Source organism: Eptesicus fuscus, chromosome 21 (genome assembly GCF_027574615.1).
Source record: "Eptesicus fuscus isolate TK198812 chromosome 21, DD_ASM_mEF_20220401, whole genome shotgun sequence".
In the NCBI taxonomy this organism is placed as follows: domain Eukaryota; kingdom Metazoa; phylum Chordata; class Mammalia; order Chiroptera; family Vespertilionidae; genus Eptesicus; species Eptesicus fuscus.
In genome coordinates, this window is record NC_072493.1 from 29227707 (window position 1) to 29251675 (window position 23969).

The 23969-nt window shown below is 41.4% G+C and overlaps 1 protein-coding gene across 1 annotated transcript in view; it reads right to left on the reverse strand.

The window, feature by feature from the left end:
- Window positions 1-298: 298 nt before the first annotated feature.
- PLCG2 (phospholipase C gamma 2) overlaps window positions 299-23969 on the reverse strand; it is a 137374-nt gene continuing 113703 nt past the window's right edge. Inside the window, exons 31-33 of the mRNA XM_008139703.3 lie at window positions 11709-11797; window positions 1639-1823; window positions 299-635 (exon numbers count right to left, since the gene is read on the reverse strand). Coding sequence (XP_008137925.2) covers window positions 593-635; window positions 1639-1823; window positions 11709-11797 — 317 coding nt within the window. The 3' untranslated portion in view covers window positions 299-592. The remainder of the gene's footprint in view (window positions 636-1638; window positions 1824-11708; window positions 11798-23969) is intronic.

A 23969-nucleotide genomic window follows, 5' to 3' on the forward strand; every position in this document is an offset into this window, starting at 1 on the left:
AGCCAGCCAGCCAGCCAGCCAGTGGTAGTTAAAGTGCATTGAGCTGAGTCCACTGACCTGGGGCAGGGAAGCTGGGCAGATGTGGCAGTCAGGGGCAGGGCTCCGCTCTGGGTCCCGGTGAAATCCGATGGCCTTAATTGTAGAATCGTTTGCCTTGTAGTTAAATCCTTTTCCAAAGCTAATTTATAAGTTCCTTACATTGCGGGCTCACCTCCCATGGAAGTCAATTACCTGGGTCTTTAGAGGCCAGAAAAGGAATCCTGCTCACTGTGCAGGGCATGCACAGAAGGTCTAACCGTTCGAGATTTTCACTGCTTTTATTCAATGGGGTTTGGAACACAAGAGGCCAAAGATGAGGAATGTGATTTGGGGATCCTCTATAGAGAATTATAAGTTAAGAAATTGTCCAAGACAGAAAAATTAGGAGGAAATCGCCCAGCTCATGCTGACTGGGTCTTCTTCAGGAATGTCATCTTGATTGTAGAGGATGACATCACAGGTTAGCATGATCCCATGGTCTGAATACGGCACATTCTTCTACATGCAAACACATACACACACACACAACACCCTTACACACGCACCCAGGCTTCTATGAGTAAAACTTGCTGTTGCTGACTCTCTTCTCTCTCAACCTGAAATAAAACAGATTTCACCATCATCCACTAGGCTGAGGCACAGGCCATGTGCTTTGTAACGCACAACTACAGGTCACTCCTGGTGGCGTGGTACAGGGCTGAGAATCGGGGAGGTGGTTTCCTGGCAAGATTTTTAATCTGAGTCTCAATTTCCTCACTGGTCGTTGCATTGAGGTCACTGCTACTGGTTAGGTTGAAGTAAAGATGAAATGAGAATAATATGGGTAAGGAGTCTGTACTCTGATTCCCATTGGAGGCTGCTATAGGAATTTTGGGAGGCTAGTGCTTTTTAAAATTTTATTTCTTGATGAGAAATTTTACTTCTTCCACTTGCATTCATTGAATCTTTTTTTTAATTTAAATTCTTTATTGCTGAAAGTATTCCATTTGTCTCCTTCCCCCCCCGCCCCCCTATTGACCTCTCCCAGCTGCTCCCACCCCCCAGCACATGCCCTTGGCCCCTTACTGTCATTGATTCTGGTATGTGCCTTGACCAGGGATCAAACCCACAATGTTGGCGTATCAGGAAGACACTCTAACCGACTGAACTACCTGGCCAGGGCAGATGATGCTTTGTTAAGCAGGACTATCTGGCACACTGCAGGACACTAGGCACACCTGGCTGTCTCACCCCCATTACATGTCTGTAGCACAACCAAAAGGATCACTTGGAGGGGATTCTGCCCTAATTTAGAACCACTGGGCTAGCCCATTCTTGAGAGCTTGATAGGGTCTCTTTAAAAGGTAGTGGTCATTGTTATTTTCACTATTATCTTGAAATGTCCTCCTAGTGATGATAGTTCCACTTAGGGAAGGTGCAGATACCTAAGACACTACTGCAAGTTCAGTTATTGAGCAAAGAGAGCTAGAGTCAAGGGTACCAGGCAAAGGATTTCTAAAGATGATGGCGCCTTCCTGAAGCCTGGCCCCACGTGCCCGACGTCACTGTGCTGGGAGGAGCGAGATCTGAGGGTCTGCAGGTGGGGAAGAGGTGACCTACCTCCGGTTGCACTTCTCCTGGTACAGATGGAGCTGGTTCTCGTTGACATTGAACTCTTTAACGAGGGCATCCCGGTTGGCATTGCGCAAGTTCTGGTGTGTGTCATATAGGAAGAGTTGGTTGTTCAGCTCTTCTTGCCGCCTCCGCAGCTGGCGACAGGAAGAGTACAGTTCCTCCTCACTCTCCTGGAGAGAAGAGAACCATGTGGTGACAATGTCTTCCAAACCAGAAGGTGGGCCATCGCATCTTACGAGTGTGAAGGAAGCACGGGGCAGAAGCTGTGCAAACTGGGATTATCCCAGAAAATCCAGAGCCCATTTTAACCAAAGACAAAACTGGGAAGTATTGATTGCATTAGAAGCAAGCAGTTTAAAAAACCTTTGTTCACAATAAAGGAAGGCTTTATTGGGAAACACTGGAATAACAAATGCATTGCCCATTGACCCTATTTCTTAATCAAATCTGGCTTTTCACTGGTCTACACCACCTTTGGGACCTTATCCCAGTGCAAAGGGCCTAAGCAGCTCTGTGTGCAAAGTGGAACCCAGCAGGTGAGGGGGAGAACAGACTAATATGAGGACAGAAAGGTAAGTAGGATGCAACAAGGCATCTAAGATCTCATAAAGAGCCTTATTAAAAGGCAAGGTAACACACGACAACATGGATGAACCTTGAAAACATTATGCTAAGGGAAAGAAGGCAGTTCCAAAAGACCACATACCATTATTCCATTCCTATGAAATGTCCCGAACAGGCAAATTCATAGAGACAAAGTAGACTATCGATGCCTGGGGTGGGGATGAAATGAGTGGAGACAACTAATGAGCAGGACATTTCTTTTGGGGGTGATGGAAATGTTTTAAAATTGATCATGGTGCCTGGCCGGTGTGGTTCAGTGGTTGAGCACTGACCCATGAAAAAGGAGGTCACAGTTCGATTCCTGGGCAAGGGCGCATGCCTGGGTTGCAGGCTCGATCCCCAGTAGGGGGTGTGCGGGAGGCAGCCGATCAATGCTTCTCTCTCCTCATTGATGTTTCTATCTCTCTCTCTCCCTCTCCTTCCCTCTCTGAAATAAAAATAAATAAAAAAGAATAAGTATTTTGGGTTTTTCTGAAACAAAGATTTGTTAGGTCTAAGTTATCTGCCTTTGAATGTCTGAAAATACCTTCCTTTTGCCCTCACTCTTGAAGGGTAGTTATTAAGATACAGAATGTCTAGACTTACTGCTTGTGTCCTAAAATTTTTTTTAAAGATATCCCTTAGTCTTTAGGCTACTATTGCTGTAGGTGGGAGTATTCCTGTCATAGGTCAGTCCTCTGTCGGTAGTCTGTCTTTTCTCTCTTATAACTTTCTTTATCCTGGTTCTGCCAATTAAACTCAATATGGTGTGTCTATGCGTGGATCTTATTTAGTTATACTGCTGTGTTTATAGTTGGAGTCTTCAATGTTGGGAAATTCTCAGTCATCAACATCTCAAATATTTTATGTTGAAGTTTTTCATCCTGCCGTCCTATTTTTAACTCTTGTTTTTCACATTTACATCTTGTCTTGCTTTGTTCAAAGCAAATTCTCTAACACAATCTTCATGTTTACTAATTCTTTCCTTAACTGTGTCCTCCCTGGAATTTCCCACTTACTAATCTTGAAAGCAGTTTCTTTCATTATTTTTCATATTGTATTTCCAGAATTTCTAATTGGTCCTTTCATTCCTACATGATCTTGATTAACAGTAAGAAGGGTTGGTCTTCATTGGGTTCTCTCTGGGAAAAAAAAACCCACACATTTATTTCAAGGTTATTTTTAGATTCACTGGAGTGAATTCTCTTGCTTTTACATTTGTGAGCTAAATTGGCATCGTTTTCTTTGAGCTCATCTTGGATGGGAAGGTTGATTCCTCCCTTGAATCTATATGTTGGTATCTGGTTTTCTGAATGTTGTAAATGGGGGCTGGGGGTGCTCCCAGGGGCAGGATCAGCTAAGTTTTAGGGTGATGGCTTAGGGCTCTGGGTTCCTGCAGGACTGTGTCCACTTTTATCCCAATCCCTCAAACAAGAGCTGGCCATGGCCTGAGTCCTGGGCACTTGCCAAATCTCTTTCTCTGGAGGGGTTTTCAGAAAAGCGAAGCCCACTTTGCCCTGAATCTTGTATTTGTGCACAGCCTTCAGTGCCCATTGCATTAGCCACAAAAATAAAGTAAATGAATTGAGTATCCAAACACAGGAGTTATAAAATGAAAGAAGTTTGAGGAAAGCAGACTGAGTCAGTAAAGATACACATGGAAATGGTTGAATAAGAAAACCAAAATATAAAATAAATGCAAGAGCTGGGTTGTTTTGTAGGAAAAACACAAACAGAATCAACCAAGTAGCTAATCCATTATCTAATCTAGAAATGTGTGAAAGCCCAAGTAAGACATAGGCACAGGTATACAACTATAGATAAAAAGCAATGGAAGGAACCTGTAAAATAAATAAAAAACAAGATGATAATGGAAAGAATGAATATATGTATTCATTCTTATTCATTGTAAGGTTCTATCTCCAATATATATAATAACTGTGTATTATATATATTGGAGATAGAACCTTATTTTATCTGGTTTATTTCCCCATATTTCTTTTAAATATATATATATATTAGAAGCAAGCAATATATATACATTTCCTATTATAGAAAATTATCCCATAAGAGAAAAAAATTGAAGAGACATTTTTTATTCCAGAAAAAAAGGACAAAGTTTTATAACCATGCCCAGAAAGTTTCACAAACAATATCTGTTACATGTTACAGTTAACTCTAGTTTTATTCAAAATGTGCCATAGCCCTGAGAAGGAAGGAAGATCTCCAAGTAATTTTAATGAAGCCAGTATAACAAAACCTAACCAAAAACCAAAGACTGAATACTCAGTGAAAGCCAGTGCAAAAATCCTAAGAAAAATATTAACGAATACATTATAGAAGCACATTAAACAATGCAATCCTATATTTGACTAAGGAATTCTTTTTTCTGCCCCTTTGAGATGACAGTTTCACACCTCCGGCTCTCATCAGCCCTCCCCAAGCTCAGCTGATGGCCTTGCTTCCTGTTTTACGTAAAACATAGAAGAAATTACATGGGAAACCTGCCCATCCTGGGCCCATATACCATACATATCCCATGCCTTCTCTCCTGCTGGCCCCAGGGTCCCATGTTCTCTTTCTTACTCAGTTCTTCGTTCCTGTGCATACTCTTTCTCTCTCCTATATCAGTGTTGCCCTTTACTGCTAACTCATCCCCCTCAGCAGCGTGCAGATTCATCTTAAGAAGCTCTCCCTTCACCCCACATTTCCCTCCAGCTATCGACCCATCTCTCTTGTCACCTTCACAGCAAATGTCCTTGAAAAACTCCAATGCTCCCCAGCAATGTATCTGTCATCTACTCCCACTTACATTCCATTTTAATTTCAGTTATTACCCTTCAAATGTTTCCTATAGGATTTTGTAGATTTTGTACTGCTTCTTGAAATAATTTTAGCCCATTTACATGCTTCAAGGCAGTCACCCATTTGTCCTCATTTTTCATATTTATTTATCTTATTTGGAGTTCAGTCTTCTTTTCAATATTTACTCCTGTGTTTTTGCTCTTACTATATTCCTTGATTAAGCAGGCAAAGAGTTTATTTAATTGGTCTTTTAAGTGAGTCAGCATTTGTTTCTTCTATCCTCCTTGTTTTATGTTTCATTTAGTTGGCTTTTATCTCTATTATTTTAGTCCTATTAGTTTATGAGTATTTATAAAATTTTAAAGATGAATGCTCACTGCATGTGTTTTAAGTCTAGTTTCTAATACTAAAATGGACAAATCTGATGTTAGATTTACTTGAAGATAACTTAGTGTGTTGGGAAGTTCAGTTTCTTTTTAATTTATCCAAGGCATTCAAAACTTTTACTAAGCCCTGGCCAGTTTGGATCAGTGGCTAGAGCGAGGGCTTGCAGACTGAAGGGTCCTGGGTTTGATTCTGGTCAAGGGCATGTACCTAGTTTGTAGGCTTTATCTCTATTCCTGGGAAGGGTGTGTGTGAGAGGCCACTAATCAATGTCTCTCCCACATCGATGTTTATCTCTGTCTCTCCCCATCCCTTCCACTCTCTCTAAAAATCAATGGAAAAATATCCTCGGGTGAGGATTAACAACAACAAAAAGCAACCAACAAACCAACAACTTTTACTAAAATACAATAGGGGGTGGGTGGGTGTGTTTTCCATTCATCCCTCCAGGGAATCAAGTGAACTCTCAAGCAGCAAATCAGAGAAAAGTCCCTCTGCTATTTGTTTCATTAATAGCTCCTCACCCATCTGTCCCACTTTGTCCTATGCAACATGCTTGCATATTGGGTCATTGGCATCTGTCCTCTGAGCTTATCTTTTCCTTTATGATTTCCATCTCATCATTCTCAATTGTGAAACATTTCTTTCATGTTATCTTTTAGGTCACTGATGAGAATGTTTCTGCTCATACGCTGAATTTTTAAATTCAAGAAATTGTTTTTTGTTTCAAATTTCAGTTTTCAGTGCTCTACTTGGATATCCTTGAAAGCTCTTATTGACATATGAGTTAGGGTTCTCATTGGATGCTTCCAACGGTTCTACTTCAATTGCTAGCAACCTGTAGCAATTGTCTACCTGGGTTTGTCTTCCTTTTATTATTCTACGCGAGTTCTTCTTTTCATTGTGTGCTCATAGTTTTTTGTGTGTTTTTTTAAATATATATTTTTTATTTATTTCAGAGAGGGAGGGAGGGAGAGAGAAAGAGAGAGAGAGAAACATCAATGATCAGAGAGAATCATTGATCAGCTGCCTCCTGCATGCCCCATACTGGGGACCGAGCCTGCAACCCAGGCATATGCCCAGGACCAGGAATCAAACCCTGACCTTCTGGTACATAGGTTGATGCACAACCACTGAGCCATGCTGGCCAGGCTGTGCTCATGGTTTTGTCAGGTCAAGTTTTGGGTCTTCGTGGCAGGCCCAGAGTTTCTGCTCTTTGGGACTGACAATGGGCAAACTTTAGTTGTTCATGTTCAAGGAGGGTCTTTCTCTGTGCCTCTGGATCTCCCCAAATGTAAGGAAATCTTCCCCAACCTCAAAACCAGGACCAACTCAGCTCCAGAGTGCACCTCGACCCCTCCTGGTCCTGTAGGACTCCGGAGTGTGTGCTGTACCCTTCCTGCAAAAGGATGCACACGTCTTGTGGCTGAGCACTCACCAGGACCCACGGCATCCTGGTCTTTCCACTAGGCTACTCCATCCCCGCATGTCAGCTCCCACCCAGTGCAAAGCGAAAACCTTCCACCCCCGGGTCAGCACTCCAAGGTCCCAGGGTGGCCAGTTTCTCAGTCACACCATCCAGGTGCTGCCAACTCGCCCATAGGTGATGACTAGGATGAAATATTCAAGTTCCTACACTTTCTCCTGGCCTGTTTTTCTGAATCTCACAAGTTTAGATCAGTTGAGTAAAGGCCCTTTTCTATTAACGGCAAGACTGGATATAATACATCAACTTAAAAGAAACTATTTACTTTCAGAGAACAATTCGACATGTATCCAAAAGTATATGGTCTTTCTTTTTTCTCTTTGATCTATTATTCCATTACTATAGATCTAGCCTCAGGAAATAATTTTTAATCAAAAAGTGTTACAGGAAGACTTTCATTATTTATAAAGTAAAAAGCTACCAACAACCTGTCCATCAGTGAGAGAATGGTTAAGTGACTTAGGGACTCACACCTAATGAAATAGGCATTAATGGCTTGGAAAATCATATAATAACATAGAGAAAAAAATGCTACAAATCATCTGTGAAGTGGATAAAGGGCACACATTCATATGCATTAGATGACTCTATGAATATATCCTACGCAAAAAATTATCAGGCAAAGAAAATACACCAAAGTGCTAATAGAGGTTATATACAGGTTGTTTATGGGAATTTTTTCAAATCCCCCTCCTTTTCTTTTCCTGCTCCAAATTAAATATAGTATGTGATAAAAATGGTACTAAAAATTCTCTTTGTAAACCATTCATACAGCTGAGTAAAGGACTGGGAATTGATAAAGTAATTGTGCCTTGTAAATAAATGGCTTCTTCAGAAGGGGCTTAAAGTGTTTATTGACAGTTTTCTGGGGCTTTAACCTCTCTCTCAGCAAATGTTTTATGAGTAAACTCCATCTCAGTCCTCACTGGATCAATCATTTGCTCAGACAAATCTCTTGTGAAGCTGTTTACCAGGGTCTCTCCCTGGCATCACAGAGGATACGGTGATAAATCAAACAGGGTGTGACCTTGGGCAGCGAGAAAGCCCAGGTCTATGGAACACAACCCAGCTCGGCTTCCCAGAAAGTCCTATCGCAGTGTGGGGCAGACACACCAATGACAGCTGCAGACTTAAGGAAAAGCCCGAAAACCAGCAGCTGAAATGAAATTTGCACATACTCAGTCATTTCCTCCAAAATTCCTTCTCCGAGAAGCTCTGTGAGAGTCACTGTTCCACCTGGAACCCACACAACGGGCCTGTATCCCTGCCACACTCCACTGGCATCCCCAACAGCACCCAAAGCATGAAGCTTCCCACACCCAGGACGTCAGCTCTGGATAAACACATTTGCTTTTAAATATAGTAACTTTCTCTGCTGCCAGCGGGTACCTAATTATTTAAATTATGTTTAATGTTTCCAAGTTGTTCACGACAGCTTTGCACAGCAGTATCTAGACGAATACTGTCCAACCGCCATCTGAAACTGCTTTTATCACTTCACTTTTCAGTGAAACGTCTGCAAAAGGGCTTTACATGCAGAGGATGCGTTGGCTTCCTTTCCCCAGGCGACAGAATCCCAGACCTTTCAGTGGGCTGGGAGAGGTCGGCTTGACTCAGGCAAGATTCTTCCAGCTTACTTATTTGTTCCAGGCTTTACAATTTTACCATCCTGCTCAATGAACTGATCCCACAAATTCCATATCTGGCAATCGATCCTAAGGAATTACTTCTGAATTATAGGAGGGAAAGAGTAACCACATGAAGATGTTCCTGAGAGCCTTATTTGTAAGTGGCTCCTGTCTAAATGCCCAATTTAGGGGAATGCTTAATCTATGGTCCATCAGCTTGATGGAAAAATCTGTCAGCCATTAAATGCTAATGAAGACTAATAGTATGAAAAGTGCTTATAATCTTGCTTTAAAGCAGTGGTTCTTGATGGAGGATGATTTCTGCCACCCTGGGGACATGTGACAATGTCTGGAGGTAGTTTTGACTGTTTATACTAGGGGAAGGGCGTGCTACTGGCATTTAGTAGGTCAAGGGCAGGGATGCGGCTAAGCATCTTATATTGCATTGAAGAGCTCCCACCACAGAGAATGATCTGGCTCAAGTGTCAGTAGTGCAAACAAACAAATAAAAAACCCTGTCCGGCCTGTGTGGCCCAGTGGTTGAGTGTCAACCTATGAACCAGGAGGTCAAGGTTCAATTCCAGGTCGGAGCATGTGCCCAGGTTGCGGGCTCAATCCCCAGTGGGGGAGGAGGGGGAGAGGTGTAGGAAGCAGCCGATGAGTGATTCTCTTGTCATCGATGTTTCTATCTCTCTCCTTCTCCCTCTCTAAAATCAATAAAAATATATTAAAACACTACCAATAAAAATATCTTAAAAAACTGCTTTAAAGAAAAAAAATTATACATGTACACAGGAACTTGTTATTATCATATTACACTTAAAAATGCATTGGCCTGGAAATGAAGGAAGCAAACAAGACCAAATGCTAGCTTTATCTACTCGTCTCTTCCCCCAAATTGTAAGACCACATTTCCTACACAGTCTGGGCTATGCACGGTTGTTTTTGTTTTGAATCCTCACCAGAGGATATTTTTTCCACTGATCTTTAGAGAAAGTGGAAGGGAGAAAGAAGAGGGGCGGGGGGGCAGGCGGAGAGAGAAATATTGATATGAGAGAGAGAGATGGACTGGGGATGGGGATTGAACCTGCAACTGAGGTACGTACCCTTGAGCAGGAATCAAACCTGCGACCCTTCAGTTTGTGGGCCGAGGTTCTAACCACTGAGAAAATCAGCCAGGGCATGTATGCAGTTTTTAAAAATCATTTAGACAAAATAAGATACTGTGGCTTCAGTCTGTTAATGGGCTTCTTAAAGACCTCAGATAGTCTTATTAATGATTAATTGACAAATGCATAATTCATTGTAAAAGAGGAGAAATTTAAGACTTGCTCATTTCCAACAAGGACCCACTGGCTGACTCAGGCGCCTGGTAAAGGGAGGAATTGATATAAACTTTCATGACCAAGCATTTCTATCACTGGGAGAATCATGAAAAGTGATTTTTTTTTATCCATAAATCAAGGTTCAAGTGAAAACTATAATTTTTCACATAAACACTGCACTTATTTTGACAGAGTCCAAAGCACTACCATTTAAAAACTGTTTCAAAATGGAAAACTTTCTATCATCTACCCCCTTATCTTCTGGAGACAGAATTTCATCATTGTGAGCTTACATTTTACCCACAGAAAGTGAGGCCTTTGACGGCCACTGAGGTTCTAGGGCCCCCAACTAGTGCTCCTTTTAAGTCTCTGCTTCCTGTTTTTATTGCTTTCTCTCCTTATTTTTGCATCCCCTTTCATCTTGATGCTTCTAAAATGCTTTGCAATGTAAAACTATCACAGTTGCCAAACTGAAACAGCTATGCAGAAAAGGCTCAGTTCTCTCCTGTGAGTCAAGTTCATGAATTTTACTGCATGGACCATGGCTGTTAAAAGGTGTCCCCACCCCTGCCATCCTCCTTTCCCATTTGGTAGTTCTCAGCTAGATTCTGGAAATTCCCAAATTAGCAACTTCCGGTTTTTTTTGTTGTTGTTGTTAATCCTCACCCGAGGATATTTTTCCATTGATTTTTAAACAGAGAGAAACATTGGTTGGTTGCCTCCCACACGCTTGGGCCTGGATCAAGCCTGCAACAGAATTGAACCTGGGACCCTTCAGTCCACAGGTCGACGCTCTATCCACTGAGTCAAACCTCCCAGGACATCACTGTGTAGTTCTTGCAGCCAAAAGAATGGCAAACCATACAGGCTGTGACTTTTCTACCCAGAGAACAAACAGACTGAGAAAACAAGAGGTGTGTCCAGAAGCACTGACTAAACCCACATCAGCGTACGGGGGTCTGGAACTATGATCCTCGTTTATCCCAAGAAAACTGGACCACAGAAATCCCGCCCCCTGACTACACTGGGTTTTGTGGCAAGGGACTGGAAAGGTCTTTGGAGATTGTATTGGCCACGTATGAGCACTTGCAAAAACACACGCTGAGTGGGTTTCAGTCTGTGGGAGAGACCACCAAGAAGATTCAGAATCTGAAAGTCCAGAATCACAGTAAGGATCCACATCTTCACCCACCATCAAACCAAGGCTGCACTACCTACAGCTTGGAGCTGTGTTCTCAGCATCCCATCTCAACTTTTTTCATAGTTCAAAGAGGCCACACCCTTTCTGCTAAGTCTACCCTAACTGGCTAATGAAAGGAGGGATTAAATATCTTCAAGGCCTTGGCAAAACAAAAGGACCAAAAATGCAGGCTCCTCCAGTAGCAGAGAGAACCATGGAAGCTGTGCTCTATGAATATCCTTCCCCAGGGCACGGCCTTGTTGGGTGCTTTTAAGGGATTACCCAAGACCAACAGGCAGGGAATGGCACCCAGGAAGGATGAACTTATCTAGAAGAGCATCATCTTGCCTGGCTCTTGCTAAAATGAAACTATGAGGAGCTGCCAAAGAGCTTCTCCCTTTTCAATGACATAGTTACTCCTAGAATCATGCAGTATTTTCCAAGAAGGATGGATGCTGGGAGGGAAAAAAACCTAGGACCTATGGGGAAATCTGTAGCTGAAAGGAATTCTTTTGTAATGATGTGGCATGTTTGGCTAGATCATTCTCGGTGGGTTGAAGTCCATCAGCCAAGCATACTCCTTGACCATGTCCTCCCCACCAGCAGACGTGGCTCAGGGAACCCCAAGGTGTCTCTCCACTCACCAGCACTGGCCGCATCTCACAGAAAACCAGGAGGGAAGCCAGCTCAATGTCTTCACTGTACCCGTTCTTCAGAGGAACAGATCTAAATCCTGCAGCAGGATGGAAAAACAAGGCAAAGGCAGGCAATTAATGTCTGACCTTGGCTTTCTTGGGGTACCCAGGGGTCACATGCCTGGTTCAAGGCACAGAGAGGTCAGTGCCCCATGCTGGGGCTGACTTTCTGGAAGCCAGAGGTCCCGTCCTGATGGTTACGGAGAGGGGCTCCAGGATGCAGCCTTGACTGACAGGTCCATTCGGAGAAGTGAAGTTAAAAAAAATCTGCCAACTAGAAATGAAAATGATTCCCTCAGAAGAAATTAAAACCCACAGAACATTACACATTGAATTTAGGTGACTGCAGCTGTGGTTCAATTCCTTAAGTACTCCAGAGGCCAAAGACTCAAAAGAATAATGAATCCTCGCATCCATTTCCTCCACTTAGCCCTTTACAAAGCACAGGAGGGGGAGTGTCTTTAAAGATTTCCAATGGGAGGAAATATTCCTGTCCCTTGGCAGTTCAGAGCAGTATTGATTATCCTCCGCTGAAAGTCTTTCCCTGTTTACACTTAGGACCTGAGTCTGACAATCAAATGTTTACTTAGAGGAGGTGGAGGTAGAGCTGAATTCCCCTGCCACCACCACCATCCATTAAGTAATGTTTGAGGCAACACATGTCAAAGGTTGGTTGGTTTGCTTGTTTTAGTTAAGTAGTATAAAAGAATACACGGTAAAAATGCAAGGCTTGCCCCCACCCACTCATAAACCCTTATTCCACAAGGAACCATTATTAACAGTATCATCCCAAAACAGTCTCTGCATTTGTTTGAATTTCCTTTAAAATTACAAAGGATAGTACCCTGACCTAAGCAATACTGAACCTTCCATTTTCCATTTAATCCTGTGTCTTGGGGATTCACTGTATGGCTCTAGGTTGACTTGAAAGCATTTTTTGTTAAATTAAAATTTTAAATTTAAGTTAGTATACAATATTATACTAGTTACATAAGTGTCAGGTGTACAATATAGTGATTCCACATTTTTATACCTTACAATGTGATCACTCCACTCATTCTAGTAATCTTGTTACATACTAGAGGCCTGGTGCACGAAATTTGTGCACTTGGGGGGGGGGCGTGCCTCAGCCTGGCCTGCGTCCTCTTGCAGTCTTGGAGCCCGCAGGGGATGTCCAGCAGGGGGAGTGGGCCTAAGCTGTCAGTCAGATATCCTTAGTGCTGCCACAGAGGCGGGAGAGGCTCCTGTCATTGTCACTGCGCTTGTAAGCTGCGAGCCCTGCTCAGGGCTTCTGGCTGAGTGGCGCTCCCCCTGTGGGAGCACACTGACCACCAGGGGGAAGCTCCTGCATTAAGTGTCTGCCCCCTGGTGGTCAGTGCATGCCACAGCAACCAGTCGTTCTACCATTCAGTCGATTTGCATATTAGCCTTTTATTACATAGGATTATTGACTATTCTCCTTCGCTTTTTTTCAACCATTCCCAGCATCATCCTCCCCTCTAGTAACTATTCCTTTGGTCTCTCTTTCTATGAGTAGTTTTTGTTTTGTTTGTGGGTGTTATGTTTCTTTCTTTTTTTGGTTTCCACAGATAAATGAAACCATATGGTACCTGTCTTACTCTGACTTATTTCACTTAGCATAATACCCTCAAAATCAACCCATATTGTCATAGATGACAAAATTTCATTTTTTGTTGCTGTGTAATATTCCAGTGTGTGTGTGTGTGTGTGTGTGTGTGTGTCACATCTGCTTTATCTGTTCATCTATTGATGGACACTTAGGTTGATTCCACATCCTGGCTTTTGTAAATATTGTAAATAATTGTGCAGTAAATATAGGGGTGCATATATCTTTTCAAATTAGTATTTTTGTTTTCTTCAGATAAATACCCAGAAGTGGAATCTTCATCCTGTTTTTCATATTGACTACACCAATTTGCAGTTCCACTCACAGTGCAAAAGGGTTCCCTTTTCTCCAACACATGTTATTTGTGACTTTTTGATAACAGCCATTCTGACTGGTGTGAGGTGATATTCATTGTGGTTTTGATTTGCATTTCCCTGATGATTAGTGATGTTGAGAATCTTTTCATGTCTGTTGGCCATCTGTATGACTTCTTTGGAGAAATGTCTTTTCATGTCCTCTGCACATTTTTTAGATTGTTGTGGGGTTTTTGTTGTTGTTATTGAGTAGTATGAGTTTCTTAAATCTTTTGGATATCAACCCCTTATCAGATATCATTTTTAAATATAGTCTCCCATTCAGTAGGTTGTTTTTTTGTTTTGTTTTGTTAATTATTTCCTTCACTGTGCAGAAACTTTTTTGTTTGAGGAAGTCCCATTTGTTTATTTTGCCTTTGTTTCCCTTGCTTGAGGGGATGTATGCTAAGATATTCCTCAGATTGGTGTCAAATAGCTTACTACCTATCTTTTCTTCTAGAGGTTTATGGTTTCAGGCCTTACAGGTAAGTCTTTCATCCATTTTGAATTTATTTTTGTATATGGTGTAAGAGTGGTCCCGTTTCTTTCTTTTTGGGGGTGGGGGTGGGGGAAGGCATATATCTGTCCATTTCCCCAGCACCACTTGTTGAAGAGACTGTCATTACTCCACTGTATACTCTAAACTTTGTTGTAGATTAGTTAACCATATAAACAAGGGTTTATTTCTGGGCTCTCTATTCTGTCCCATTGATCTATGTGTTTGTTTTCTGTGTCAGTACCATGCTGTTTTAATTATTATAGGTTTGTAATATAGCTTAAAATCAGGAAGCATTATACTTCCAACTTTGTTCTTTCTCAAGATTGCTTTGGCTATCTGTGGTCTTTTGTGGTACCATATAAGCTTTAGAACTAATTATTCTAGTTCTGAGAAGGCCTATTGCTATTTTGTTGTTGTTATTAATCCTTTCCTGAGGATATATTTTCCACTGATTATTGGAAAGTGGGAGAAAAAAAAAAAGGAGAGAGAGAAAGGGAGAAACATTGATGTGAGAGAGACACATCAGTTGGCTGCCTCCTGCACGTGCCCTGACTGAGGCCAGGGATTGAACCTGCAACCCAGGTACATGCCCTTGACCTGGAATTGAACCCTTTAGTGCACAGGCTGACACTCTTAACCCAGGGGTGGGAACATTTGGCCTGTGGGCCACATAAGGCTCGCAAAGTCATTTGGTCTGGCCCTGCCAGGGCATTAGGGGTGAGTTAATTAAATGTTTGACCAAATATAGCAGGCAAATTATTTTATTATTAAATTGATTGGGGTGACATTGGTCAACATGAACATATAGATTTCAGGTGTGGGTTTCTACATTACAAGGTCTGTATATTGCATGCAGGCTAATTTTTAAGTGGATAATCCCTAGGGCCCACGAATGGTGTTATAAATATCATCCCCTGCAAGTCTAACCTCTAAGCCAAACCGGCCAGGGCAGCCGCTGTTATTTTGATAGGAATTGCATTGGATCTGTAGATTGCTTTGGGTAGTATGGTCATTTTAATTACCTATATTAATCCTTCTAATCCATGAGCATGGTATATCCTCCCATTTATTTAGGTCCTTTTCACTTTCTACAGTGTTTTACAGTTTTCAGAGTACATGTCTTTTATTTCCTTGGTTAAATTTATTCCTAGGTATTTTATTCTTTTTGATACAATTATAAATGGTATTGCTTATTTAATTTTTCCTTCTGATCATTCTTTATTAGTGTGTAGAAATGTGACAGATTTCTGTATATTAATTCTGTATCCTGCTACTGTACTGAATTCCTTTATTATTTCTATTAATTTTGGGTGGATTCTTTAGGGTTTTCTATATATAGTATTATGTCATCTGTAAATAGTGAGTTTTATTTCTTTCCAATATGGGTGCCTTTATTTCTTTTTCTTGTCTACTGTGGCTAGCACTTCCAATACTATATTGTATAGTAGTGGTGAGAGTGGGCATCCTGATCTCGTTCCTGATCTTAGAGGAAAAACTTGCATGTTTTTACCATTGAGTATGATGTTAGTTGTGTGCTTGTCAGATATAGAGTCTTGATCAAGTTAAGCTCCCATCTATACCCACTTTAAGAGGTTTTTTTAAATAAGTGGATGTTGAATTCTATGAAATGTTTTTTCAGCATTTATTGATATCATCATGAATTTTATCCTTGGTTTTGCTGATGTGATGAATCACAGTACTAGTTTTGTGGATGTTGAACCACTCTTGCATCCCTGTTATAAAACCCACTTGATCATTGTGTACATTCCTTTAAAATACTGTTAAATTTTTGTTGTTGATAATTTGGCATCTATGCTCATCAGAAATATTGGCCTGTAATTCTCTTTTTGAGTGTATTTGTCTGATTTTGGTATAAGGGTTATGCTGGCTTGTAGAATTAGTTTAGAAGTATTCCTTCCTCTTCACTTTTTTTGGAATAGTTTGAGAAGGATAGGTACTAATTCTTCTTTAAGTGATTGATAGAATTCACTTGTGGAGTCATCTTATCCTGGGCTTTTGTTTTTTGGGAGTTTTCTTTATTAAATGTTTTAGTTGTGTGTTTTTTTGCTAGTAATTGGTCTGTTCAGATTCTCTGTTACTTCCTGGTTTAGTCTTGGAAGGTTGTATTTCTAGAAATTTATCCATTTCTTCTAATTTGTTGTCATATAATTGTTCATAGTATTCTTTAATGATCCTTTGTATTTCTGTGGTGTTGATTGTAATCTCTCATTTCTGATTTATTTGTATTCTTTTTTTTTTTTTTTTTTGCTTAATGAATATTGCTAGAGGCTTGCCAACTTTATCCTTTCAAAGAACCAGCCCTTCTTTTCATGAATCTACTGTTTTTCTATTTAATTTATTTTCACTTTGATCTTTATTATTTCCTTCCTTCTGCTTACTTTGATTTTGTTTGCTCCTCATTTTCTAGTTTCTTCAGGTGCAAATTAAGATTGTTTATGTGGGATTTTTTCCTCCTCCTTGAGGTAGGCCTGTATAGCTAGAAACTTTCCTGTAATAAGTGCTTTTGCTACATCCCATACATTTTGTAAGGTTGTATTTTCATTTTCATTTGTCTCAAGGTAGTGTTTGATTTCCTTCCTGACTTCCTCTTTGACCCACTGGTTGTTTAGAAGCATGTGGTTTAATCTCCATGTATTTATGATTTTTCCAGTTTTCTTCCAGTAGTGGATTTCTAGTTTCATGCCATTGTAGTTAGAAAATATGATTGTGTAATTTCAATCTTCTTTCACTGAGGCTTGTTTTGTGGCCTTGTATGTATGTGATCTATCCTGGAAAATGCTCCATGAGTAATCTACAATTTTGGGATGAAATGCTCTTAAATGTCTATCAAATCAAACTGGTTTAATGTGGAATTTATGGCCATTATTTCTATATTAAGTTTCTGTCTGAATGATCTATCCACTGAGGTTAGTGTAATATTAAAGTCGCCAACCTCTAAAGTATTACTGTTAATTTATGTCCGTTAACATTTGCTTTATATACTTGGGTGCTTCTATGTTGGGTGCATAGGTATTTACAATTGTTATATCCTCTTCTGGGGTTGAACCCTTTAAAATTATGTAATGTCCTTCTCGATTTCCTTTTACATTCTTTGTTTTGAAGTTTATTTTGCCTGATGTGAGTATTGAGACCCCAGCTTTCTTTTTGTTTCTATTTGCATGGAATATATTTTTCTATCCCTTGACTGTCAGTCTGTATGTGTTTTTCAATCTAACGTGAGTATCTTGCAAGCAGCATATAGACAGGTTATGATTTCTTACCCATTCTGCCACCCTATTTCTTCAATTGGAGCATTTAGTCCATTTACACAGAGTAATTATTGATCAGTATGTGCCTATTGACATGTTAATTTTTGGGGGTTGTTTTGTTGTTCTTTGCTGCTCCTTTCTTCTTGATCTCTTTTAATTTGTTGGTTTTCTTTTTGTATGTTTTTGGTTTATGGCTACCATGAGGTTCATATCTATCTGTCTATATCTATGTGCGTGTGCGTGTGTAGATAGATAGGTCAGTCTATTTTAAGCTGATAAGCATTTAAGTTCAATCATATTCTGAAAGCACTATATTTTTACTCCCCCAATTCTGTTTTTAATATCATGTTTTCTTTTTGTTTCGTTTATCCCGATTATTTATAGTTAATTTTGCTACTACTATCTTTTAACCTTCATATTAGTTTTTTGATTCACTGTGATTATTGTATATTTGCCTTTACCAGTGAAAAATTTTTCTTTCCTGTATTTATTTCTGGTTGTGGCCCTTTCTTTTTTGCATAAAGAAAAAACCCTTTACCATCTCTTATAAGGCCATTTTACTGGTTGTGAACTCCTTTAGTTTTCCTTGTTTGGGAAACTATTATCTCTCCTCCAACTCTGAATGATAACCTTGTTAGATATAGTATTCTAGGTTGTAGATTCCTTTATTTTTTAGTTTCTTTTATTTTTCAATTACAGTTTATATTGAATAGTATTCTGTATTAATTTCAGATGTACAGCATAGTAGTTGGATACATTCCTTTCTTTCAGCACTTTAAATATCTCCTCCACTACCTTCTGACATGTAAAGTTGCTTGTGAGAAATCAGCTGATAACCTTATGGGGTTTCCCTTATATGTGATTTGATGTTTCATTCCTGGTGCCTTTAAGAGTGTCTCTCATTCTTTAACTTTTTTAAATTCTCATTCTTTAACTTTTTTAAATTACAATATGTCTTGGTGTGGGTCTCTTTGGAACTCTCTTTGCTTCCTGGATGTTTGTTTCTTTTGCTAAATTAAGATAGTTTTCAGACATTATTTCTTCAAATATTCTCTCTGCCCCTTTCTCTCTTTCTTCTCCATCTGGACTCCCTATAATGCCAATGTTAAGATGTTTGATATTATCTCAGAGATCTCTTATATTATCCTCATTAAATTTTATTTTTCATTTTGCTTTTCTGATGGGATGATTTCTTCCATTCTGTCTCCCAGATAGCTAATCCATTACTCTGTATTAATTAATCTGCTGTCAATTCCTTCTGTATTCTTCATCTGATTGCTTCTTTTTTACATTTTCTCTCTCTTCGTTGGGGTGCTGAGTTCCTCTACTGCACGACCAGGTTCGTTGAGCTTTCTTATGACCATTTCTTTGAATTACTTATCAGGCAAATTACTTATATCTGTTTCATTGGGGGTTTTTTTCTGGAGATTTTTCTTATTATTTCATTTGGGGCAAATTCTCCTGTCTCCCTATTTTGTTTGACTTACTGTGTTTGTTCCTAGGAGTCGGATAGGATAGAATAACTATCCCTCCCAGTCTTGAAAGAGCGGTCTCTGTGTAGACCAGGGGTTGAATAGTTTCGGCAGTCCAGCTGTATTCAGAGCAGGCATGTGAGGTGCCTGTGTGTCTCCGGGCCTGAGTAATAGGTTCCAAGTGGAGCCAGTCTGCTGTGTGTGCTTCCTGACCCTTCTAATCTGGGTGGGGCTATCTGATGTAGATAGGACTGCTAGGTACATTCTTGGTGTGCCCTGTTGCTCTATCTGTGATCAGAACAGGGTCAGGGCCTGGGTGGGGCTGCTTTCCATGCTTATATCTTAATGCCCCACCAGCTCTGCCCCGTCTCGGGGTGGGGCAGGTGTGCGTGTATGCACAGCTGCACTTTGCTTGTTCTACTCTCTCTCAAGGCAGTGCAGCTCCTCTGTGCCTGTCCTCTTGCTTCAATTGTCCACCCTTAGAGCAGGGTCTGGGCGGGACTACTCTGCATGCCTGTTTCTCAATGCCCTAATGACTCTGCATTAAAGGCTGCCCCACCTGGAGAAAAAGCATACAGCAGGACCCTACTCACTCTGCCTGGGGCAGCTCTGGGTATGGGCACTGCAAAGTTTTGCTAGGTCTCTGTGGACAGGGGGAGTCCCTTGTGTATGCAGCCCAGTGGGTGTAAAAAGCAGCACCCCGCTGTACCCACGGGATCAATCTCCTGGTGGAGGAGCCAACTTTGTAGGTATACCATGGTGCCTTCCTCTTTCTGCTGGGGCCTGCAGGTCAGCCAGGGAACCTGGGTGGAGCTCCTGCCCACTGTCCCGGTTTAGGGGAAACATAAACAATGGCGCTCACGTGTTCCTCCAGTCCTGTGTTGTTTCCTCAGCTCCCAGAGAGCTGTCATGGTACCCCAATCTTCTCTATGTGGTCCATTTCTCTTGCTTGTGTAGAAGCTGTTCAGTTGGTTCACTGCTGTCTCTCAAGAGGAACTATTCTAAACACAGATGTACATTTTGAAGTGTTCTTGGAAAGAGGCAAGCTCAGCATTCACCTACACTGCCATCCTGGGCCTGCCTCTCTGACTTGAAAGCTTTTTATTTGCATTTTATCTACTGATTCTCAGGACAAGCAATACTCAAATTAGGGCACTCCCACTATTTCATCATTCAGGTTTTGGTTTGTTTGATGATTATTCTTATTTCTCTTAGAGAACCTTTTTTTTATTACATTTTTTTATTTATTGAGGTATTATATGTGTACATATCTTACCATTACCTCCCCCAGCCCACATCCATACATGCCCTCACCCCCCCAGAGTTTTGCGTCCATTGTTTATGCTTATATGCATGCATACAAGTCCTTCGTTTGATTTCATATTTCCCCCACCTCTCCCTAACTTTCCCCCTGTAATTTGAAAGTCTGTTTGATGCTTTACTGTCTCTGTATCTTTTTGTGCATCACGTTATAATGTTCTTTACTATCCATAAATGAGTGAGATCATGTGGTATTTTTCTTTCATTGACTGGCTTATTTCACTTAGCATAATGTTTATTTCTCTTAGAGAACCTTTTACGATTAGTTGGTTTATAACCTGTGAATAGTATCTATTGAATCACTTGCTATCCACTGCTCAAGATGAGGAGATTGGCATGCTTACAAAACCCTGTACACCTTTTCTCCCCCTAATTTGGTAAAACTGAATTATTTCTACACTGGCATGGTGTATAATGTATGTTCCATTTTATAATCATAATTCTCTCACAACGGGAGACTTGGTTATATTTTTCTGACATTTATACAGCAAAGCTAAAAGAGAATATTATAAGGAACACTTGAATAACCATTACCTAGATCTCATCATTAACCTTTTACTATACTTTAATCACATTTCTCCACCCATCAAGCTATCATGTGTGTATTTCAAAGTAAGATGAAGACATCTGTACACTTCCCCCTGAATATGTCAGCATGCGTTTCATTAACTAGTGCTCAACATTTATTTACTGTGTTCTTTTTCTGATATAAAATTGATACAATGACATGCACAATTAAAAAAAAAAAAACACGTTCAATTCTCACCACCCTTTTACTGAATTTTTCTGTTATCTTGGCTGGTAAATGTGTCTTCTTTGTTCTCTTCAATATGAACTCCTGGGACATATAATCCCTGAACTGTGCATGTTTGAATGCATCCGCCCTTTAATTTTATGCCTGAGTGCCAGTGAGTGGGTTTAAAACTCCCAAGTCTTAGTCTTTTCCCTGGAGGATTTTGGGGACACTGTTCTCCTGGAATACTGCTGTAGAGAAGTGTTCTGACCTATTTGCCCTTTACACAGGTGATGGGAATTTGGTTGTTGGTTTGTACGCTTGGTGACTTTTTGCCTGGATCCCCACAGAATTCTTGCAGGCTAGCTTAGTGCTTCCTCAACTTCAACCTTTTGCACTCGGATGTCGAGTGTGACTCGACACGGTTAGCATTAGAATAAAGGAATCGAGAAAAAAGCAAGCGAGTGCAAAGGGTTCACGAAGGTGTGAACCACTTGTGGGTCTTCTTAAAATGCAGATTCTGAGTCAGGAGGGCTGGAGGAGGGCCCGAGATCCTCAATCTCTAAGGAGCTGGTCTGTGGACAGTGGGGAAGAAGGCAGTCTCTGTTGACAGACGGTTAGAATGTACTGGAATCTGAGTGCTCCATGGTGTCTGGGGCGGCTGCCAGGCAGCCCGTGCCCTCCACCAACATGGTTCCACGTGAAGTGGGACTGCTGCACTCAGCATGTGCCTCCGGATTTGGAGAAGAGTGGGCTCTGCCTCCAGCTCCGTGTACCTCCCCTCACTGCCCAGGTCTCATGGATACAAGCAGCCCTTCATGTATACTGGGAATTGGGACTGAAAGGTGTTTGCCAGGTTCACCAAAAACAGCGTTTGTTTCTAGTTGTGTCACAGAGAAAAGGGGACTAGAGACTTCTTTTGAAGTAAGAGCAGTATTTGGGCTTAGGAAGAGTAGAGGAGGCCTGGAAGAACACAGGGTTTGAGGTCAGACATTCCCAGGTTTGGATCCAGCCATGGTCTTACAGGTGTGTGACCTTGAGCAAGTTCATTACCATCTCTAGGCCCCAACGTGTTCCTATTTAAAAAGCAGAGGTGATAAAACCTCTTTCACTGGATTGCTGTGAGGATTAAAGGGGAAAGAGTTCAAGGCACCTCACACAATAAATGTTTTTCCTTCCTTCCCGAGCTCCAGCTGGCTTAAAAGCTTAAGCGCATCCCTAATGACAATGGGCAAAGTTTATTTTTGAGTTCAGAAGGCCCCCAATGCCTTCTGCACAAAGGGGTTGTTCACTTTATTTCATTTCCTCCATGAATATGGATGTGCCAGGCAGTGTCAGAAGCTGGAACAGGGAGAGTCACCGTTTCCATCCTCCTTGAAGTTTTAGTCTTTGTTTTTTAAATCTCCAAGCTAGGCCATAGCATTTTCTAGATAACTCGACACAGTGTCGTGGCAGGTAAGAAGGCTCTGACCTCCCCAAGGCCCTGGGAGGGGCTGCAGTGCCCATGTCCCTTAGCCTTCCAGGGGACACAGGTAACAGCTGGGTGAGTCCACATGCAGGGTGGACATGGGCAGTTACCATAGAAAGGAATGGGTCCTAAGCCTTATTTATTTTAAAAGAGGCAAATTACAAAGTTAAGAACCGTACCTAAATTGCTGGGTTTAACGTAGTGGGCAAGTCAACCTGGAGGGGTTGTGCAATATCAGGCCTCTGGAACTTACAAATGAGCATTTGCTATCCTATTAGAGTATATCTCTAAAGTACTAAAAAGCAGGCAGTTTAAACATTTCTCAGGTTCTTATTTAATCTACTCATTTGCTTAGGAATTTGTTTCCTTGATGATAATAAGATGGGCAGTCTAGCTCAGTTTTCTCAAGTGCCATCCTGGGATCCATCTGAGGAGCTGGCTAAACACACAGATTCCTAGGGCCCAACCTGGACCAGCTGAATCCACACCTAGGAATGGGCTCAGGGACCTGCATGTTCTAAACCAGAGTCCCCAGTGATGGAAATGATCAGACTTATCATCTAAGAAATGTAGGGAATATCCAATATGTTCTATGTTTACAGGGGGAGGGGGGGTAGACCCCCCCAGGAAACAGGACCAGAAGTTTCCAAACAACATTGAGAAAAGAATGCTTAGAAAACAGGGAAACAGTGACCTCATGAGGAGTCCAGAAGGATCTATATGATCTCATGTCTCAAATACTAAGAAAGGGGAAGGAGGGAATTCAACATCAAGTGAGGGTCTGTTTGGCAACATTCCACATAAAATCCGGCAGGAAAATGAATTAGAGAAACTATACGGGAAGCGGCACCACCAAGCTCATCTGCCCCAAATCTCCTCCTGCCTGGGGGAGTCTGTCTGGCCTGGAGCTGTGGGACTCAGTCTCCTGATTCCCAACAGCTGGTCACCTGACCCAGCTTGGTCCCAGGCAAATATGAAATGCCCCTTCTCAAAGTATAAGGGGTTCTGTGTTTTGTTCAGCATGGAAGAAAGTTACAATTGGAAAAAAAATAAAAATCAACCATCCCATGGAAGAGGCAAGTGAAGCCCTGAAGCTTCAGCAATTTGCCCAGCTGCCTCGGAAGAGGCATACCTATGACCTATGATGGTAATGCACTTCACTGCTGAAGGCCTTCTCCTTCCCAGCCAGAGCGAGGGTGGGAGGCCCAACTAGATGCAAGCCCCTGGCTGAGGACAGGCATCAGCTTCTCACCTTCCCAAATGAAATCAAACCACAGTGCCAGGTGGAAAATCAACTCACAGTCCAATTTCGTCACCTTCCCCGTGCCTGTGCGTGTGCCAGCCCACGGGAACTACCACGAGATCAGCTGCCTAAGCCCCCTAATCGGTTTTGCAGTGACTTCAGAAAAACCAGGAAAAATGCATTTTCTTTCTTTTTCATCCAGCAGCACAGACCACAGAACGATGCT